Consider the following 22,506-nt stretch of genomic DNA (forward strand, 5'->3'; position numbering starts at 1 on the left):
CTAGGATAAGAAATATATAGAAATAAATATTTAGTCTTAACTAGCTCTCAAAGCTGTAAGCACGTATCTTCCGATTGCTCTTTTTAGTTATAAATAAAATCACAGTTAAAATTAATAAAGACATAATTTAATTAAATAGAACTAAATACGATCCTGGAACCTTCCTCATTTCCAACATATTTCAATGCATATTAACACTACCTAGGAATTTAATTAATTGTTCAAAGAAATTCCATAATTTCAATAAGTTAATTACATTATTAGTATTAAATTAATTAGTATTTTCACTAATGAGTTTTTCCAAAAAGTAAATATTTAATTTAATTATTTAAAAGGTCAATGGAAAATTATAACCATAATTTAAAAATGACGGAATGATAATGAAATTCTGAAATTAACAATAGACCGACAGGGAAAAAGTTAATTAAAATTAATTTCTCTATATGTAGCTTTCAGTCAAGTACCTCGAAAAATAAAATAACTATAGAGCGAAATCTCTGCTGATGACGGGTGAGTGTATGTGCCAAAACAATATATATTGAAGACATAGATTAAATGAAGAAATAGACGTGAGAATATAATAAAGTATTAATTCAATATACAAGTTTGACGGTTATATTCAATGGGAGTGAACTGCTGAGTTAGTTCTTCACGTTTCAACACTTCTTGTCAGCATCCAAGCATTTTCAGTAGATCCGCGTGTGCACGTGCTTGGACTCTCACACTTGGAACTTGTGCAACGTGAGAGAGCTTCAAAGCAATTATCTCCCACGTTAGCTTTCACCTTTCTCTCGTCTTCATCACTACTACCACCACTAGAAGTAGTAGTTTCATACGAGTTCCAACATACGAGATAATTATGCCTGCTCTGATATATTATATCTACTATTTCTTATTTTTAGTACGAAAAACATAACAGTTTTTATACTAAAAATATATTTCATAAAATTATTTTAATTAAATTTAATTATTTTACTGCTTTACTGCATACGTTTTTGTGACACACAGAAGGATGGTTTGTATATATTAAATAAATTACATTATGTATGAAAAAGTAGTATTAAAAAAATATAATTTTGTTAAAGTGATAATGTATAGAGTTGGTTAATTGTTGTAATTATGTTATACTTAATAAATAGAAGCTCGGCAGACAAAGATGATAAAGAAGAGGAAGAAGAGGAAGAAGAAGAAGAAGTAGACGGAAAAGGAGAAGATGAAGTGAATGCGAGTGAGTGAAAACGTCTTTACATTAATTAATTCTATCCTCGAAGCACGAACCCGAAGTAACTTCTTAATGAAAAATGCTCAAGGGTCTACTTGTCTTTTTACAACTGAGTAATAGTGTAAAGACCTGACTTTATCATTCAAATATACTGATTTTTGATATATATTCACATCACTAGAGTTCATTAAGATATTTATAACGTACTTTTAGTGATTAACTATTTTTATGTGCATCTTGCTTAGTATTCTTCCATAAATCGAGTGTTACTGTTTAGTGATGAAAAAAAATTAGCAATCCATACGATCAAAATGTCATCGAAATATAAAATTCAATTTAATTTTTCGATATTAGTATTGCGTATAAAACAACATCAATCTATTTATCAAGATTTTCCCTCAATTATAGTGCACTTTCTATACCAATTTACGATACTACAAGAACTATAGGGACAAACTAAAGTGAGTAAATCGAAAAAGAAATTTTTAATGAGTAAAGTGCGTACCCGTGGAAAGAGCAGAGTTTCGATGTAATATTTAATAAAGAAATAAATTAATTTCTGTAACGTCAAAGAAGACTATGGTTCTTGATATTATTTTAAATATTGACCTAAACTTCTTGATGAATAGATATAACTTCATTTCTGACTGTCTATAGGCATTTCAACATAATCACAATTAGGGGAGGGAGGGGCAAAACGGGGTACTTAAGGAAATACCAAGTTTTCGAGGACTCAAATACACTAAATATTTTTTTTTTTTAATGATATTCAAAGTAAATAGAAAAATTTTCAGTTACCGTTAAAAAAAAAAATTTTTCATTTTTGCGGGCAAAATGGGGCACCCCCTAAAAAAGGTAAAAAAAAAAATTTCTGGATTTTAAATGAATTTGATTAATTTAATTTTTTTTTGTAAGTAATTTACATGAAGAAAAATTATATTTTACATGATTATTGGATACAAAAGAAGAAAAAAAATTTTTAATAGTTTTTATCATAAAACAAAAGTCATTAATATTTTTCAACTGACAGTTGATTTTTGAAAAAGTTTAACAAAAAAAAATTCAAAACAAAGCACAATTATATTTACAAAGGTGATTTTGGAATGTTTAAAAACCAATTAGAATATAAAATTTTTGGGGTTCCCCGTTTTACCTATCCTACCCTCTTTTGCCCCCCCCCCCCTTCCCCAACATCTTATAACTTCCTTTTAACTACAAGGTCTTAATAACTTGCCCCATAAATTTTCAATTCAAGTGGAACTGATGCTACTAATTTGAGATCATAATAAATATTAACAAAAATTTTCATGGCAATAATAACGTTACAAAAATAAAAATTAGAATATTAGTTCCAAAGGTCCTTTTAGGACTGTGGTAGACTAATCACGTAAGTCGAGTAGTTTATTTGAGACCAAAGGCTAGGCACCGAAATTCATTGTCTGGAATCTAGAAGTACTTTGTCGTTGTCACGTGAAACTATAGTGAATCTCAATGGGTTTGTTGTAGAAACGGAGTGAGAGAAGCGCAAATATTCTCATCGTTTCGCTTACTCGGGTATACCTAGAGGCTTAAGTAGACACCATTTCAACTGTTTCTGTAGTGATATATAGCTAGAGAACTACGAGCAATCTCTTACGCCCGCAAGATAACCCTTTCTAACCCCTCCGAGCTGAGAAGTCACCGCGACTCCAACTCCTCTTAATATTCCAAAGTCCTTATTCCTCCACATCATCACCGAAACTAACCCACCTTACTAAGTCCCACTCTTCCTTATATATAATGAATGTATGTATATAAATTTAACGCTATTTCACTCAATCCCATATTCTATTCTACTCTACTCGACTCTTTCTACGTCTATGTGAGCTTTAGTTACCCACCAGTCGTTAGTCTCGGCTTGTTGAAAAGACCAACATAAATCATCGGCACTAGTCACTTCTTACTCGCCTTTTATTTTATATTCTTCCGTTGCTTTCAGACAATAGCTATTATAAATTATTTCTTTTCTCATTTTGTTTTCATAGTCTTCAGAGACGAGACAACATTCATTTAAATCTACTTTCAAATAAACAGCTTTAAATTTTATAAAATATAATTATTTTTCATATATATTATACATGTAGAAAGTAATATATATTCATATTCATGAGAAAAAATTTGACGTAATTATTATTATTATTACTACTACTACTTTCTATCCCTCTTTAATTAAAATTTTCCGAGATATCCTATGCACAGTAATTTCAATAGAGTTTATAAAAAAAAATAAATAAATAAACTTATAATTATAATGAAAAAAAAAATTTGCTTTCACGGTAAAATGAAAATAATTAGTTTATCACTAATATTATTACAGGCCTATATATATCGAACGATAATAACAGTCAGCTTGTAATGAAATAGCACTTTTCGATTGACTTCAATTAATTAAAAAGATTTAATTACTCGATAAAATAATTCGAATAATTAAAATCATTCAAGTATCATTAAAAACGTACAGTTATTGAGAGAATTAAAATGTTAAATACTGTGACATTTGTCTATATATACATATATATGGACATAGGTGACGTAATATACATATGAATGTGTTGGTAAGGGATAGAAGTCGAATGTGAGGTTTAAACTCGCACACGAAAGTGCATAATTATGAGCGTAGAACGAGTGGTTGTAGTTAAATGACTATAGAGCAATAGTGCACTCTCAAGGGAAACTTTGGCGGTGGGTAGTCTGGCTATCGTCACGTGGTGTCTAAACTCAAACTACTTGTCCATTAACCCCTTGGTAGCGTATGTTTAAATCCCCAAGGGACTCAAAGACGCTCAGGATACCACTTAATACGGATTTGCACCAATGACAGAGTTTTAATACCAAACCATAATACGCCGTATTCCGACAAAGTATACGTCGACCATACTAAACATACAGGATCTCAGTTTTTTTAACTTTCATTTAAATTTTTTATTAGAAAATAATACAAAAATACAGGGAATTTTTATGACACTTGAAGTGAGTATGGGAAAAAGTGAGAGATGAAAAAAACAAAAAAGATGAAAGAAAAAACAATTTTTAAAAAAATTTTGTGGATTTAGGGGGAGATGAACGTACGTTGAAAGTATGATCTACCGTTCAGCTCATATATCAACGACGTGACTGCATATATATTCATGTATATATATGTAGTATATATGTCTATATATAACGAATAATAGATAGGTATATATATGTATATATATGCATCGCAAAGATGGCAGTACCGACGAATATATAAAAGAAAATCACCATGAGTAAGGAACCGGAAGAAGACGAGCGTGTTTCCGCCGTAAAAATAAAATAAAGAAAAGTATATAATATAAAAATTATAGATATAGAAGGTTACCTAGCTCTCTTGTCGAGCCACTTCGTTTACATACTTTCCTTTTTCTTTTGCTTTAGCTTTATCTCGTATTATTATATATAAAGTATATCATTATGAGGGGAGGTAAAGTTTGAACTGTAAGTTGGTCGAAATCCGACGAAAATGGGAATAAGAAGACTCTGAGTTTCGAAATGAGGAAACAGGAATCACAGATTTTTATAGACTCAAGATACTTTAAAATACTTTGAGAGAACACACTTGACTAGCTTTGCAGTTGCATGGAATAAAAATTTAAGGTCGATGGTCTACTTATTTACTTTCTAAAATATGCATCAGAATGGTACAAATATGCGGATCGATTTTATTCTGATTTATAAGCATGGCAACGTTAAATCCAATGGAATCAAACGTGCGTACTGTACACTAGTTGTGTATGTATCCTGAGGGATATATTTTTATGTGTACATAGATATATATGTGAATAGTAAATCTTTGGTAGAAATATATTTATGTTTTTACTTTGAAAATTTTTGTCACGGTTCTCGATTTTTCTGACTGTGTGCCGGCGTGTATGTAAAGTACTTCTCGATATGCCATTGAATTTTGTGAATTCCGATTGTACTTGACAAAGAAAAACGAGTGGCTAAAGAAGAAAAATAAAGTGATGTATAGTCAATGTAATACTGTGGTGTAATATTTAAATTTTAAATTCGTTTGTATGGAATTATTTGTTGTATGAATTTAATATGTATTTCAGAAGATTTATATTCCGGGTTACCCAGTGCCCAGATGATTGAAATTGAGGATTGTCAGTATTGTTTTAACTAATTAAATAATAAATTATATTCGGATGGCATAATGATTAATATGATGTATATTTTGTACATATATGAGGTAACTATTTGAAAACATATATCAATTCAATATAATTTTCAAAATAGACGGATGAAATTTATGAAAACACTCTATTGTAGTAAAGACTGATTTATTTGCCTTAGGCGGTCTATATTTTCCGGAGTCTCGTTTGTTGTTTACGGATTCTGTATCAAAATCATATTATGTTCGATTTCCGGATCATATAGCCAACGGTGTTCAAATTTTTTTAGCATTTAACCAATACTCATTTGACGATATAATAGTTTGCTAATTATCATGATTGTTTCTACTCGATTATGAAATTTTAAATATTATATAGAAATTTTTTATTTTTTACAATAAATAAAGGCAATTATTGAGTTCTCAAATTTCAGAGCTAAAATATTCTTTTCTATCCGAATAATTTCGCTTGCATTATTTTACATATCTAATTAATATTTTTACACTCAGCAGTTAAACGTTATGTTAATTTACAAAAAATATTAAAAGCGTAAAAATTTATAAAGCAAATAGAACTTTTTTATACGACCTACACTGACAGAAATAACTATTGATGCTAACATCAAATTTTGTTGAAAGAAAATTTATATTTATTTTTAAAGTTTCAAATCGATCATCATTAAGGTCAGGATTTTTTCCTTAATTCAAAAATATGACAATTAATAATTAATGATGTCAAATTTTTGATATTACGGCAAACATATTGGTCGTATAGCAAAAATTTTCGAGTAAAAGTTGTTCGAAATTCAATTTTCTAAAAACAATGTCTCTTATAATTTTTCCTTAGGATTATTAAGGAAGCCGTAATTTCAAAATTAAGATTTTCATAATTAACAAAAATTTGAATCATTCATTATGAATCTTAATTTTGGAATTACGGTGAAAATATTTGTCGTATAAGAAAATCATAAGAGACATTTTTTATAGAAAATTAAATTTCCTATAACTTTTGTTTAAAACCTTTTTTTGTAAGACCAATATTTTCGTCGGAATATCAAATATTTGAACCATTAATTTCAAAATTAAGGCAAAAATCTTGTCCCTAATCATCATTTCAACTCGAAGTAAAATAATTTTTTTCAAATTAACGGCTTTCATCGATAAATACTTCTTAGTAAAAGTATTATTTTTTTTCATCATAATAATAATAAAAAAATGAAAAATTTATGTCATAAAATAAATAGCAATAATAATTTATAAAAAATATCTAGCAGTAGATATTTCAAAGTTTTTTTTTATCTCTTTACAGCTGTCACAGTTGTTGGATGTACAACGTGTCATATAACGGGTTACGAGTGACCCTAGAACACCGTACCGTAAGTTTTGTTGCTCTTATTACGCCGTTACTTTGTGCAACTCGTTACCTTTCTCCCTCAGTTTCCTTCTGTCTCACAATTTTATTTATTTTTTTATTTTCGTATTTTAGACGTATACATGAATTTTTTTTATTTTTTAGTTTTAACCTTTTTCCTACTACTAGTTCACTTTATCCTTTGCAGTTACCTTTATCCTGTCATTCTTACACAACAACGGCAAAACATTACGACTGAAAACTTTTCAAATGTAGAATAGTTGCTTATTATACCTACTCTCCCTTCCCCCTGCCCAAACTTTATTCTTCTTTCGTACTTATTCTTTTACCCAGTCAGAAATACGCGAACAATAAAAAAAAAAAATCCGAAACCAAGTATCCCTTCTCTTGTTCTACAATCGTATTACTTGTATTTCATGTTCAAGTACCAAAGTTTCTTTAATCCTTAACGTGTAGATATAAATTTACTTTATCAAATTTTTCCTTTATACGACCCACTAACTATACCAACTCAAAGTTCAAGAACAAAATATTATAATAAATGAAACAAACTCGAGATGAAGAGAACAAACGGTTTGACATGTCAAAGAATATACAATATAACCGAGGCAACAATAGAGGAATATCTTTTTGATCTTCGTAATAAAATTCAATGTGTCTTTCAATCATAATTCCCTTTTTCTTTTTTTGCATCACCCATGAACCAAACCCATAAAATACTTCTGTAATAAAAAAATAAATACTGCGATAAAGTTGTTTTCGCGAATGCGATACTACGACTAAGGTAATATAATTAATTATAATGGATGCAATCTATTACTATTAATTGATTGTTTCATGACTCGTATCGTGGATCATTTGTCATTGAATCTGATCAAGACAGTTAAATAAATGAGAAGCAATTTTGTAAATTAAATAACACAGAACAAAGTAAAACTTTGACCAATAGCGTTCTGTCTTAGTCAAAGGGATTTTCCTCGCCAGTAGTTTCGTTCATATTTAGTCAGCCATATCGAAAAGTTTAAACCTGCTTATTAAATTCTATACATTACCTCATAAGTAAATATTTTTAAATAAATATAAACATGGATTTTTAAAAATATATATATATCACAATTTACTCTTTTTTTAAATGCTATCACTTTACGACACAAATGACATCACACAAAAACTTTTAAATGTCACTGAGTTTTTAAAATATTATAACAAACTTTTACTGATCTCCAAAGTTATATTCAAATGAAAGCACAATAATTTTTTTAATAATTACTATTATTGTTGCTATAACAATACTCACAGTATTAAATAAAAATCACTCAGCACTAATTAACATCCAGTGTAATTATTAGAGCACTATAACAATAATACGATACAAGTAGTTAATGCAGAATTAATAATATCGAAGATTGTAAATCGAGGAGGAGATGAAATGATGATCGTTGTGGCGCGCGGCGAGCCACTGACTGCCTTCACCGATTCCACGCCTTCCCCTTGCCGCAACCAACCGTCATCCACCCTAGAAATAAACCACCCCCGTTGAATTCTCAACGACCCCTAGGCGCAAACGCCACGGTTCACTCGCGCCCTCTTTTATATCCCCTTCAATTTCGCTTCCTCTCTCTCAATATCACTCTCTTTTTACTGATGCCTTTTATACTGAGATATCTTTCACAGTTACTGTCTAATTGTTTCGTATATGTCACACTTTTTGCTACGTAAATATCCTCAATTCTTTAAAAAACTATTCAATACAAAAAAATTCAAACAATGATCCATAACAATTTCATCAGGAATTACTTTTGTCTAACGGCATCACGTCTTATTAATTTATTTTTTTACCTCTATAAGAAAAAAAAAAAATTAATAACGAAAAAAGAGAATCGTTGAGATAAATTGTCTTCATTTTATTATTTTTCTATAAGATATTATTGTATTGAAACGTAATTGCAGATAAAGAAAATAATGTTTGAAGTATAAAAGGAATATGATAAAAATAGAAATCAAAGCTGATGACAATTAGATTGATTTATGTTACTTTGTATTGGACGGAAATGAACGTAATTTCTTGGAGGATATTATTGTTATATATATATAGAATTTCCGCTAAGAATTATTGTTAAATTTTATCGATAAAAATTTTTCACATTCGCTATAAAGTAGAACGTCAGAGACATAAAAATGCTGTAAAAGAATTTTCTTCCGCCTAGATGGACACTTTGTTTGTAGGCGATTATTATTTTTCTTCATCACGTTTATTTTTTTTATTCGCAGGAAAATAAAAGATGGTTCAATAAAAAGTAAAAAATTACCTAAATATACTCGTAAATCAGAATTACGTTAATAGGAAATATTGTTGACAGGTGCAGAAATGACAAAATTATACTTTAAAATAGTTTAAGAAAGAAATATATAAAGTTAAAATTCAACTTTTATCCTTCCTACTTCATCTTATGACTTCTCAGTCTTACTTAAGCTGAGGAGGAGACTTTCAATTACAAGTTTAGTGCCGTTGCATGAAATGTCAGGGGGATAACCTGGGTATAACGCCAGAGCGCTTCGTTTAATCGAGTTTCCACGATAAAACATCACTGAGAATTTCCGGTGGAATACGAGAGAGAAATGCTTTGGCGTGAATTATTGTGGTGGCGATGGTGGTAGAGCCAGATGCTGGTGGTGGTGGTAAAAGTTATTTTTTTTTTGGCGTGTGCTGAAGTGAACCTCTTCTTGGCATAACACAACTCATTAAATAAAGTTTTAGCTCTCTCACGTTTATTTTCCTCTAGGCTACGAGAGACCTAGTTATATTCACATTTTTATTTTACTTTTTTTTTCTCAAGGCGCACTCCACGCACCCTATCTTTTCCTATCTTGTTATCTTGCTGTCTTACTGTCGCTCTAGTCTATTTTTTCTCTATTCCTTTCATTCTCTCTTTATATATATATATTTGTAGCTATCTTGTTGGCTCCAAAAGAAACTGTAGGTCGAATGGAGACGCAAAGTAATAAAATAAATTGCAGCACTTAGTGAACGGAGACTAGCCTTACCACTTGTGCAGCACTTTCTCTCCTGCTTTCAACTATGCTACTTTTCCACCCTCCGCACCTGTCATTGTTCATAACACAGTTCTTGTTGGCAAACCTACCACTATCACCACCATCACCTACACAACCTCACTGCCATTACCGTCACATCGGTTCTTCCTTCATAACTTGATATAAAATATGCGGATTATTATTTCATCTTTCATTTTAATTTTTAATGATTCTCTAAAATATCAATTTTTTTATTACTGTACTCTAAAATAAAATTATTCATCTGAATTATACTTTAAATTAATTATCCACGAAAAAATTTAATTTATACTTCGAAAAATTAATGGTGCAAATTTTTAGTTTGAAATATTAATTCCTCCCTCTCATATTTAGTATAACCACGAAGGAAAAAAATTTTTTCCTTTTTCATTTGGTTGTAAAAAATAAAATTTATTTTGAAGTTAATAAAAACAGCAGAGTAAATACGTAGATTTACTTTTATTTATTTTTTTATGTTCAACCCCCTTGAAAAAATGTCCCTTTGCTCTAACTGTTGGAAACCCTTGCCACGAGAGTCAAGCGACTTTATACGAAACCCCGAGGCTACCCTCGACCCTGTTTCAGTACTTTCCTCTACCACAGCCGTTACCGCGACCTACCTTCTCTAATTCGGGATCAAGTCCTGTTATTTTGACCCGCCAGCTCTACAAATTTCTCCACAACTAATTTGTCTTGCATTTCGACCCTTAAATTTAAACTTTATTTTAATTTTCCTTTCACTCGAGCATCAACTTCTCCCTAAATACTAACACTCATGTCACCTGTCTTATCTCTTGTAAAATATTTTTACTTCCCAATTCAATAAATAAATAAATTAAAAAAAAAAAGTTTTTTCTTCTTTTCCATTTATTCTAACGTTTCGCACAAAAATAAATTTAATAATATACAAGATCTCCGTACTATTCTATAGCATTTCAATGCTCGTTGAATCGTGACAGAGTTGCTAAAGAAATTGCCAGCACATTCAACGTCTTCCCAATATCATATATAAATATAACTATAAATATATATGCAAAAGATGAAGCATACGATTTAAAATTTGTGCTTGCTCTATACATTCATATATAGTCGATATAAATGTATATAAATATATACATAAAAATCATATATCGCGAGATATAACTTTAGTTATATGAATAGCACGTTCTGTGTCACGTTCTGCATCGCTTTATACGTTTTGAACATATGTGTCATTATCATTTTTTTTATAAATAAATAAATAAAATTTATAATCATATTATTTTACTCACTATTCGGGATTTAATTAAATAAGCTGCTTACCTGCAACAGAAAAAAAATAAATTCAATATTGACATATAAAAAAAAAAGTAATAATTTAAAAAAATTATCAGCATTTATTCGAAATGAAAATTAAAATGTTGGGGGAAAAATAACAGGCGAAAAATATTTCAAGAATTTTATTTTCCCTGTTAAGCATATAGATTTCCTTTGTCAAAAAAAGGTATACTTCAGCGGAAAGGGTATGAGATTATGTAGCGCAACGGTTTTTTATATATATATACATAAGTATATCTATATATAAAACGAAAGAGAATCTTTTCTCGGTTGAAAAGATATAGCGATGTAATACCGCGACTATCTAGCGTACTCGGATCACGTAAAAAATGCCAGAGTCTTGGTTTAGATTTTTATTAGAAGTACGAAAATGCGAATTTTTTTTTTTCACTCCAGCCACTTTGTTCTTTGTTATCAAATATTTTCATTATTCTCCGTCTTATTGATATTTTTTTATAATATTTATTACTTAAAAAAAAAAATAATAAATAAAAGGCAGTGGCGCAATGCACAATATCTATAAAAATAAATTACTATATTAAATTTTTTATGTTAATGAAATTTTATTGATTGTCCATTTGAGTTCTTAGCTGTGAGTATAAGGAAACTGAATTGAATTTGATATTGCGTTAAGTCTCTTTTATATAACAGAAATTGTAATGGCGGTATTAAACTCCTGGTTGGCATTTCATTTGAGGATAAACCAAGTCCAAGTATTATGGTATAGCAGTGCAGGTAGTTTTAGTTGAGTACATATGTATATAGTATAAGCAACGATGAAGCAGCAGTTATTTAGAAGTGAAGTGGTCCGTAAAGATGTAGAGACCGAGCTGTCTAGACGCAGTAAAGTGCCTTGGGCTACAAGTCTTACACTATCACATAACCCACACTTACTTGTGATATTGCTAATTTCTTCTTCCGTTGTATCGTGAATAATTCATTGATTATTGTTAATTGCTGTTTACCATTAGTTATAACTCACGAAACTCTGTTTTGAATATCAATTATAACTTTTCAATCATCATTATCAAAATATAACTTTAATCCTGACGGGGCTTAATAACTTTAGTGCCCTAGAGTGCTGATAGGATTTTTATTTATGGTTCAATATTGAATTTAAATTTTGATTTATATGGGTCTGTTTATGTAGATACACATGTATGTATGTATATATGTATATATGTATATGTAAATGTAAAAGCATCTGGTAAACTATTACAATCAGGGCATGGTTCCATTTATTTGATTAACTTGCGGACAATCGTATCGGAATCATGTAATTTCCTTGAGCCATCTGCAGACTCGTGTACCACACAATTTCTAACCTCCCTACAAAACACTCCTCACATAATATACTACACCATCCCTCTTACAAACTTAGTCTCCTCTTTTGCTGGCCGCAGGCGGATTTAGTTCGAATATATATATAGGACTTCAACAAAGAGCCCAATCCCCAAGTCGTTGGTGTTAAGACTCTAATACTCGGAGGGTGAATGAGGATAAAAAGAAAAGTTATCTGTAACTGTGGAGAAAAATAAAAGAAAGTAATAATAAAAAAAAAAAGGGAAGATTTTTTTTTGTTGTCTTTTAATAACACAGACCCTTAAATTTTGTTTTTTATATTTTGACAGAAAAAAAGTAAACTTTTTGAATATTTAGAGAAGATTTATTAAAGTAGCTTACTCGGAAATTGATGCATTAATTTAATAATTTTTTTTATGATTATCCGGGAAAAATAATTTGGATTTACAGAGACCTAGATTTTTTATTTTATTTAAATTACGTAGATACACGGTAAGAAATATTTTGCGAATATCTCTATGCCAGTATGGGCGTGAACGCCATACTGTATGGTATCGAAGACTTTTATAGGTTATTAAATTGTATGCATAGATGATTCGACTATTACGGGAATAGTAACATTGGCAATAGTTGTCGCGAACGCCGCAATGTCAGTATGGCCGTCAGGCCCAAACTGCGTTACCGTATCCACATTGCTTCTGGCCGATAAACCTAGTCTAACGACATCTATATAGTTTTGGTGGTGATACGATAGTACACATTGATTGACACGCCAGAAATTATGGCGGGAAAAACTAGTAGCATTGTGTCCTCGGCATTATAGTACGGGTCTCAGGGCCATGATGTTTCGCCGTGGCTGCTATGCATACGTGTGAGCAATATAGTAAATAATGCCATACTTCTGGGACTCGTTACAATACTGTCTTGGAATGTTTCACATACTTTTTTAGTATCTGTCTTGAGACCATACCAGCATGGTGTTGAACGTCATGCATTTCTTACCGTGTATTAAATTTTATTTATTTATTTATTTATTTATCTATATAATTTGTAGAGACCTTCGTAGGTCAAAGCTAAAAGAACAATAGATTGAACATAAAATTTAAAATATTAATTTTAAAAACGATTTCAAATATTTATGAAAAAAAAGTACAGATAAAAAAAGACCCACGTGAAGTCTAGTAATTCTAAATAGACTGATCGAGATCAATGTTGATCTGAATTAAAAAAAAAATTATATCGACGTGGGTTACGAAATATAAGAAACAATAATAAAGCATTTATTCCAAAGATGCTTATGTATATATATTTATTCTTTTATAAATGTACATATAGATATATAAATAAAAGTGAGTGCAGCACCATTTATTCAACCAAAGATGGATGCAAGTTTTCAAGTACCATCGGAATAATAATACATAAGTATATCATTCCTGTTAGAAATGTAGTACAGTGGTATTAGTAAAAGTGATGCCGATGGTGATGGTAATGTAATGGTAGAAAATGGAATCGAGGAAGGGGTAGTATAAGTCAAGGTAGAAAATGATGTATGCAGACAGCATAAAGAGTTGGATGTCGAAAACTGCCAGAAGAGGGTAAAAATCCGTAAAATGTATCTTGAAGTTTAAGCTACATGCCTTTCTATCTTCCTACTTGCAACACACAAAAGATAAAATACATATTTTATACAACGTATTTTTGAATTTTTTCCTTGGAATTTCATAAATTCATAACTCGAGTATGAAAGTCCTAGTATCCACGAATCAAATTAATTATAAATATCTAAGTCTGGATACAACCTATAAATAGTATTTCAAATTAAATAAAAGTGAGTAAAGGATTCCAAATAGATATACAGTAAGCAAATTTAACTGCAACAAAGAAAAGTAGACAAAAATACACAAGAAGATATTCGTAATGAAAAGAATTTAAGTCATTGCGCATTCATGTACTTGTATGACTGTATGATTACGAAGCCCGATAAAGTTTCAACGCAAAAAAAAAACATGTCTCTACAGCTACAATATAGTGATTTTTTGCCTTCGTTCCAAGGACTTAATTATTAATTCATTAATAAATAAATTATCAATTTAATCGGATTAAAAAAATTACATACTCGGAATAAGATTTTTTAGTCCTGCGGGATATTATTTTTAAATAATTTATGGAGTAATTATGGATGGATAACGAATTTGGTATTTGAGGTAAATTAAAATAATTCGAGTATGTAAAATATGTAGTATATATAGGACACATGTAAATGTACTAGAGAGTATTACGGTGATGGTCGAGAAACTAGATAAATGTATATGGATATGGATGGAAGCGGATATGCAGACAAGAGGTATTGAGAGGATCCACAATCGATGGAAATACCGGAAACCCTGACAATCTGGATAGACTTGCAAACATGCATGGCGGAGAATAGGTCGGTTATCTACAGAGATAGTGTGTGAGTACAGATGTATTATATTTGCTATTAGAGAAACCCTAAGATTACATTGGATATGGCTTGTGTAATTAAGTTACTCTATTAAATGAATACTGACTTATTGACGTTTAATTATTTTTACAGTATGAAAGCAATCCAAATTTTATTTGAATATATTGATGACAGTTTTATCATTTTTGAGAAACCCGAAAAAAAGCAATTGTTTTTACAAAATGTGATTGGTTTCAAAGCGATGTTTAAATATTTATTGAAGAAATCTAAGCTTTAGTATAAAAATATGTAATTTATGTATATTGGTTTAAGTTAAATAGACAAATTTATTAACATATATGTTTAGATGAACTTTTTTAGCTGGGTGTTTTTTCAAAAAGGCTGGATAGTCACAAAGATGTTGAGCAAGAGATCCCTAGTGTTATTTACATTTTTACAAACTTGAAATTGCAAGTCATAAAGTGTAGTTTATAGTAGAAATACTTTTCTTCACAGAAGCAGCAAACTCAAAAATATTGCTTCTTGTAATGCAATGCATACACCCTCTGAGCAACATTGTCGAGGCTTCTCTACATCCCCTGCTTCTGCTAACTTTTCTTTTTCTTATTTTTTATCTTGTCCTCACTATACACACGCAAGATGAGATGACGTATCCGCTGGGATTATAAAAATTGAGGTGGAATTTTATGCTTATGTCAACAATCATTCAGATACGAGGAACAGTTGAATTCAAATATGAGTAAAATATTCAACATATACTTAACGTATAGATGCGGAAACAAGAGAAAATCTGCCTTCAGAACTCCGTCATCTTATGGATTTTTAAATTTATGACAAGTTCATTGCATAATTTTAAAAATAAATATCTATAAGGTAGACAGAGGCAAAATAGACGTTTGAAGAAAATAATCTATATGACGTCTTTCCTGCTCTTCCGTTAACAAAACTTTTTATAATCAAATTTCGACCCAATTTATAAATTAAAATTACATGTTTACTTTCTTAAAATTGTGTACGTTCTTCCTTTGATAAAAGAATGATAAATATTTTGTGGTATTTTTACAGCTGGAGATTTACTGAATAAAATTTGGAATCTTCCATTTCATGGAATATGATTCTATTCCCTGAAATTCATCCGGTTTAATTATTGTTCTGTGTTAAAGTACCCGAACAATAGACCTATCACGAATGAAGGTCTGACAAAGGGATATTTGAACCTTTGGAGCTGTAGTTTCGAATTTACTACTGTGATATTGATGTCGTAAACTAGTGGTCATGCAAAACTAAATTTTAAATAAAAAATTATTATATATAAGTAGATTAGATTTAAAAACTTTGCTTTTAAATATAAATACTAGTAAATTGTATGTGTGCGCAGATAAATTTTTAGTAACAATTACCTAAAAAATTTGATACTGTGAGGACATGCGGTAAATATCGAAGTTTCTCCCATGCAAATTGTAAAATATACCACTCGATAGCATGTAAATGAAGTGCAATTTCTACTAACAACATAGTAAAAATTTAGATACTGCCCTGCTTAAAAAATCCGATAGATTCTTATAGATGTATGTAATGTTCCTGAAGATCTAAACGTTTCCCGCGCAACGGAAAAAAAATTGGAAAGTAGAAAATCTACTGGTTGCATGACTGAATTTCTGAAATGTTTCGCATGTAGATATTGGTATGTCAGCTGAAAATCTAAGGCCACCTCCAACCTCCGGAGCTACCCCTAAAGCAGTCGAATTACATAAATTTTTTCCATTTTCGTTACACGAAAAATGTTGCGATCTTCAAGTACACTGTATAAGGCCCTATACTTAACTATGGCACTTCTCATAGAACTCATTCATTCTTATAAAAATCGCTATGGGAATTCATGAGAATCTATTGGATTCTATGAGTTTTTCTAAACAGGGTGGCTAGATATCCTTACAGTACCAAATTTTATGGATAATTTTTACCCAAAAATTCTCTGCGTGTAGATTTTCGTTTTCCTACAATTGTGCTATTTATTTTCATGATTTTCCAATATGTATATATTTTCGACTTATAATTATTTATATTACATGCCTTTGAGGTTTGAAAGACATGACTTTTTATGGTTATGTCAAGTTTAAATATAAAAGTTTAATTTTATAGATAACAATGGCATGAAAACGTTTCACTATGAAAAGGATAATATTAAACTGATCCATGTGAAGAAAGATATTCGATTCAGACGTTGGACTGTGTCTGGGTTACACCACTAGGGAAACTGGGATATGCAATCCCACGGCTGATTGGGCAAGTTTTACAAGTTATCTGATGGTCGAGTAGTAGTAGCAGCAGCAGCAAATAGTCTGACCGTCTGATCCCATTTTCAAGAGTTTTCAAGCTTATTGTTACCATTTTAAAGTATATATACTATCCAAACGACCTCTTTTTTCCCACGAAATGTCTAACGTCACGAAACTATTGTAACATCCCGTACGGAACTACGTGATACGTGACATTTTAAGAAAATTCAATTTATCTCAATCTTATATTTTGTGTACGGGTTTTTTTTTTATTTTCACTAGCATAATTCGGATACGAGTGTTGTATTATTTACAATAAAAGCTGCCTGAATCTCCTGCTATAAATTTTTTTTTTATTGTCTTAGTGTTTGTAAATAATTTGAGAGTAAAAAAAAACGAGAAATAAAGAAAAAAAAAAAGAAAATGAGATCGAAAAAGGTAAAAAGACTTAGACAAAATAGCTACTAAAAAATGTAGCGGGTTTTATCTTAAAGGCTGGGGCATTACTTGAAGATCAAGACGACCTTTACGTGACCGAAAACTTTTAGAACCGTTCAATTATTCTGCATCCGCAAGTTTTTTTACACAACAAATAAAAATAAATTAAATATAAATAGAGATAGAAACATTCATCTCAACCTCTGTATCCACTCGACGCCTTCAAAGATTCGATGAATTTCAATGGGCTAAATTGAACTTCCAGAGCTGTGGAATGTCGAAGAATCTTCTTTTCCATTTATTTATCTTCACATTCTACTATCATTGTCCGTTCGATTGATATCAACCCCATCGGATTAAATTTTTTTTAGTCAGAGAATTTTTTTTTTTTTTATACCTATATATATAATCCATTAAAATTTTTTTTTAAATACATAAATGTTTTAGTAAATTTTATTATATTTAAAAAAAAATAATAATTAATTAAGTTAATAATAATAACAATAATAGTTAAGGAATGATTTTAAGTAAGACGATTTTGTTGATAGTAATTATGTTTGGTTAACACAATATTGACAGCATTGAAACAAGCTTGCAAAATATCGTTAAAACTCTTTTGTCCGTCCACAACAGTCACAAAATTTTTATGTATTCTAATAATATCTTCAATATTACGGAGAAATTTTCTAATACGAACATGAACAGCCTCCTCAGTGTCATCAAATCTGTCATTGGCGACGATCCGTCCAGACATTTTGTCTTCGAGCATTTGCTTACTCGCCCAAATATAAAGTACCAAATCAGGATTTTTAATTTGACTACGTAACAGACGTGCTTCATGTTTAGTTCTCGGATAACCAATTATCATAAAACCCGGGGATTCATCGAATTCCAACATTTTTTGTTGAATCATCTTGAAAATCACTTCGCCCGGAATATTACGACCCTTGAGCATTATTTTTTTGAATTTTTTACCACGTTCCGTGTCAGCAGATACTTCTAGTCTGATTAATTCCGAGCATGTAATAGAGGTGAGTCCAAATTCCCCGGCTAAACTTTTTCCAAGACGCGTTTTGTCGACCCCTGGACCGCCGATTATACAAACAATAGGTACTGGTATATTAGCAAGCCTACTTGTATCAACAAATGGGTCTATAGATATGTCAATTATCGAAGTTGAATCTTGGGTTGATCTGCTCGACCAGCAACATCCCATTTTATTTTACTATTTATTTTTATGCACTACAATTTAATTACTGTCGTTAATTAATTTTCAAAATTTTTTAAAAAAATGTAATTATAACCTTATTGACAATTTGATATTTACTGTTTACTCGTGTGCCATGAACATAGCCACTAAATTAATATATGAACAATCGATTCTTTTTTTTTTAATTTTTTTTATTATAGATTATTTAATTAAGTAGTCTTGGTTTTTTTTTTAACCCAAAAAAATTGCGAGTCGTTCGAATAACAATAAATGAATTAAAAATGAATGGAAATTTGTGAGGTAATTTTAATTTTTAACGATAAACAATTTAATGCTTGTATCATACATATGTATGAATATATTTATGTTTGCAAGAGGTTCAAAACCGCACATAAATGCAACACGCTCTCATCGTTAATCAAACTTTGGCTTTGCTTCTGCTGCGGCTAATTACGAATCTCTTATTCATAAGCGCGTATCCTAGTTACATCAATAATATAATCCTGAATTGTAATTAAAAAAAAAATGAAAACTGTCAATTTTATTTCTTTTTTTTCTACTAACAATTCAAGTTTGAAATTAATATAAAAAAAAAATTAACTAATAATAAATGAATGGACATTTATATTAATATTTAAATTTTCGAGATGGCATGGAAACAAAAATGAAATTTAATATCCTAACCTTTTTTTTTATTATTTATTTTAATGAAGGGAATGAGTTGGTTGTACCGCTGGCTGTAGCGGAAGTAAATTTAAAATGATTATTGCGGATGACCGGATACAAAAAATGTAGAACGTGAAATGTTTATTTCAAGGAAAAGATCAAATATATTGTTTGCTATTTTATTTTTAAATAAACTTTTTTTTTTTCATATATTTAATGCCGGAACTTTGAATTTCTCAAGGCGTCGTCTTACAATTCAAGTCTAACTGCTTGGGTTTTTTTTCACGTTCAACTGAGAATATGAAACTTTTGTTTCTTGTTCTCTTCTCAAGGAGCTAAAACATTGAAACAAGAGAACAAAGAAAGAAGCCAAAAGTATAAAAAAATAAGTACACAAAAAGAACAAAAAGAGGTAAATAAATAAAAAATTTTGAGTCATGGGAGTGGGTACGTCAGTTCAACAAAGTGTTACTCTGGAATGGCTCATGTCTGAATCACATCGAGTAATTCGACAATTATCATCATTAATATCCGTCACCCGTGAAATAGTTATCACTGAATTGGATAATTTGGATAATCGTGCACAAACAGAAGTAAATTATTCAAATTTATTATTAATCCAAGTACTTAATTATCTATATGTTTAACATATTTGAAACTTTGAACTAGATTGTAAGAGCAATAGCGTACACAAGAGATTACCTCGTGGAATTAGCAAATATGGATGAAATTGCGAAAATGTGCGTCGATAAAAAAACACCAGAACTAGATAATATGCAGCGAACAATGAAAGAAACACTTGTAACGTGTTACAAAAAATATACCGTCGAACTAGATAAAATATGTGAGGAGAGATTAAAATTGCACAATGAAGCGTTACAATTAAAAGATCAAGCTGACAAAGTTTTTGCAGATTGTATGCGCAGTGAAAATCGTTTGGCTTGTTTAAATAAAAGTCTCTCTAGTTTAACAACGAATGTTAATGCACTTGCCAAAAAAATTGACAGCAATTTCAGTCTCGAGTATAAAGTTAAAAAGCGCATTATCATGAAATTTTTGGAGTGCGACAAAAAAATTTTACAGAAAGTATTCAAAGCAGGCTGCTCTATTATTGGGGATGTTAAGAAATGTATTGAGCATAATGATATACCGGAAGTTAATTGAGGATGATAAGTAAAAATAATATTAACACTGGAATATTATTTTAAAAGAATGCCAAGTTTGTAGTGTTAAAATGTACCTGAAGATCGTAACGTTTTTTGCCCTACGAAAGAAAATTTGGAAAGTAAAATCTATTGGATGACTAGATTTCTAAAATATTTCGCACGTAGATGCTAATATGTCAGCCGAAAATCTTAAGCCAACCCTTACCTCCGAAATTACGCCTTCAGCAGTCAAATTTCATCAACTTTTTTCATGTTCGTTGCTCGAAAAACGTTTCGATCTTCAGGTAGATGTATTAAACTTATTTTTAATCGATGTAGTAAAATTAAAATTAGTGTTCAATTAAAATTTTTCTAATTGTTTTTTTTTGTGCTTGTTAAGTTAAATAAAAAGTTTTTTTAGCCGTGCGAAGCAAGTCATTGAGATGAAAACTATGCCAATGAAAATTAAACTTGTTCCGAGTTGGCACTCAAACTCAGAGAGATATTTAATTGATTTAGGTACTTGAGCGTACGATAAACGACTATCCCATAGGATTTACGAGAATGCAACCACATGATAGAATTCCCCAAGTATCTGAAACGTTAGTTTTGTTTTGTGGCTGTCTATAGCTCCAAGTTCTCATATACATATGATATATAACTAACAATTATTAATTATATCTCACTTATATATAAAATAAGCTTTTTAATTTAAAAATACCAATTAACTCCCGACAATTTTTATGAACTTATTACCGGCTTTTTGAAGCGAATAGAAGTAAGAAACTTCTTTCGTTAACTTTCGTTGAAGTACTTTTGTAATTTTTTTTTAAATCCTTCGGCATTTTAAAAGTTTATTAAGAAACCTTAATTGAAATTTTTACCTGTTTATATATACATTATTTATATATATATATTACTTTAAGGAATTTTCTCATTGCATACCTGCGATAAACTTCTAAAAACAGCTTTTATTTATAAATAAAATAAATTATTTTAACTGCGATAATAAAAAAGTTATCAAGTGAACATAAAATTGATGAGGATGAATTTTTAAAAATATATAAAGAAAATAAGTATACAGTACTGACTGTAATTGTCAGCGTTCATTATTATTATTATGAGTATTAATTTTTTTTTTTATTTTTTTTATCAAATAAAAGACTAAAGCAGATCAGAAAAGTTTAATAATCGTATTGTCGGCTGACTTTGTTCAGAGTTCGGTAATACTCTTCACATTAACCAGGTAGTTACGTCGTACTTTTGTTATTATCAGACAAAAAAGTAATTAAACCGTCGTAGAGGGATGAAGCAAACGAGGAACGCGAAAGCAAAGGAAAATGCGGAAAAATAATAATTATAGAAGACGATCGCTGTCGTACAAAAGATGTTGATAATCACTACTACAAGAATGTTCCCTGCTGTAAGATATTTGTAGATGTATATAGATGTACATGGATAGTTGGTGATAAATGAAAAAGTTGTATGTATGCGTCGAGTGTAAGAGCAGGTGGAATTGAGCAAAGAGAGTTTTCATTAATATAAATGGACTACTAAGACTTTCTAACTTGGTAAATTAGTTCTGCTGAAAATTAAGTTGAAAATGCTACTTTCATTAATGTCTTAGTGATTTTAAATGGCTTACACGTTATATTACAAATTAAAACAAACAACTCACTTAACTTTGAATATTTTATCTAAATTAATACTGTCTGCTGCTTCTGTTAAAAAATACGCTTTCATTTATTTATTGTATTTTCTTTATCCATAATTTTACTTAAAAAATTCCATTAAAAATATTCCGAGACTGATAAATTATTTATTTGTTATCTATAGTAAAATTCAATGATTTTTATAATAAATACT

General features: G+C 30.1%; 2 protein-coding genes across 8 annotated transcripts in view; one reads left to right on the forward strand and one right to left on the reverse strand.

The window, feature by feature from the left end:
- LOC130675935 (disks large 1 tumor suppressor protein) overlaps positions 1-22,506 on the reverse strand; it is a 251,336-nt gene that overhangs the window by 169,938 nt on the left and 58,892 nt on the right. The gene's annotated exons all lie outside the window — the stretch shown is intronic.
- On the forward strand, positions 19,620-20,945 carry LOC130675941 (uncharacterized). The gene is made up of 2 exons (XM_057481871.1): positions 19,620-20,088; positions 20,165-20,945. The coding sequence occupies exons 1-2, from the start codon at positions 19,933-19,935 to the stop codon at positions 20,657-20,659; spliced, it is 651 nt and encodes a 216-aa protein (XP_057337854.1). The 5' UTR covers positions 19,620-19,932; the 3' UTR covers positions 20,660-20,945.

Source organism: Microplitis mediator, chromosome 10 (assembly GCF_029852145.1).
Source record: "Microplitis mediator isolate UGA2020A chromosome 10, iyMicMedi2.1, whole genome shotgun sequence".
NCBI classification, from domain to species: domain Eukaryota; kingdom Metazoa; phylum Arthropoda; class Insecta; order Hymenoptera; family Braconidae; genus Microplitis; species Microplitis mediator.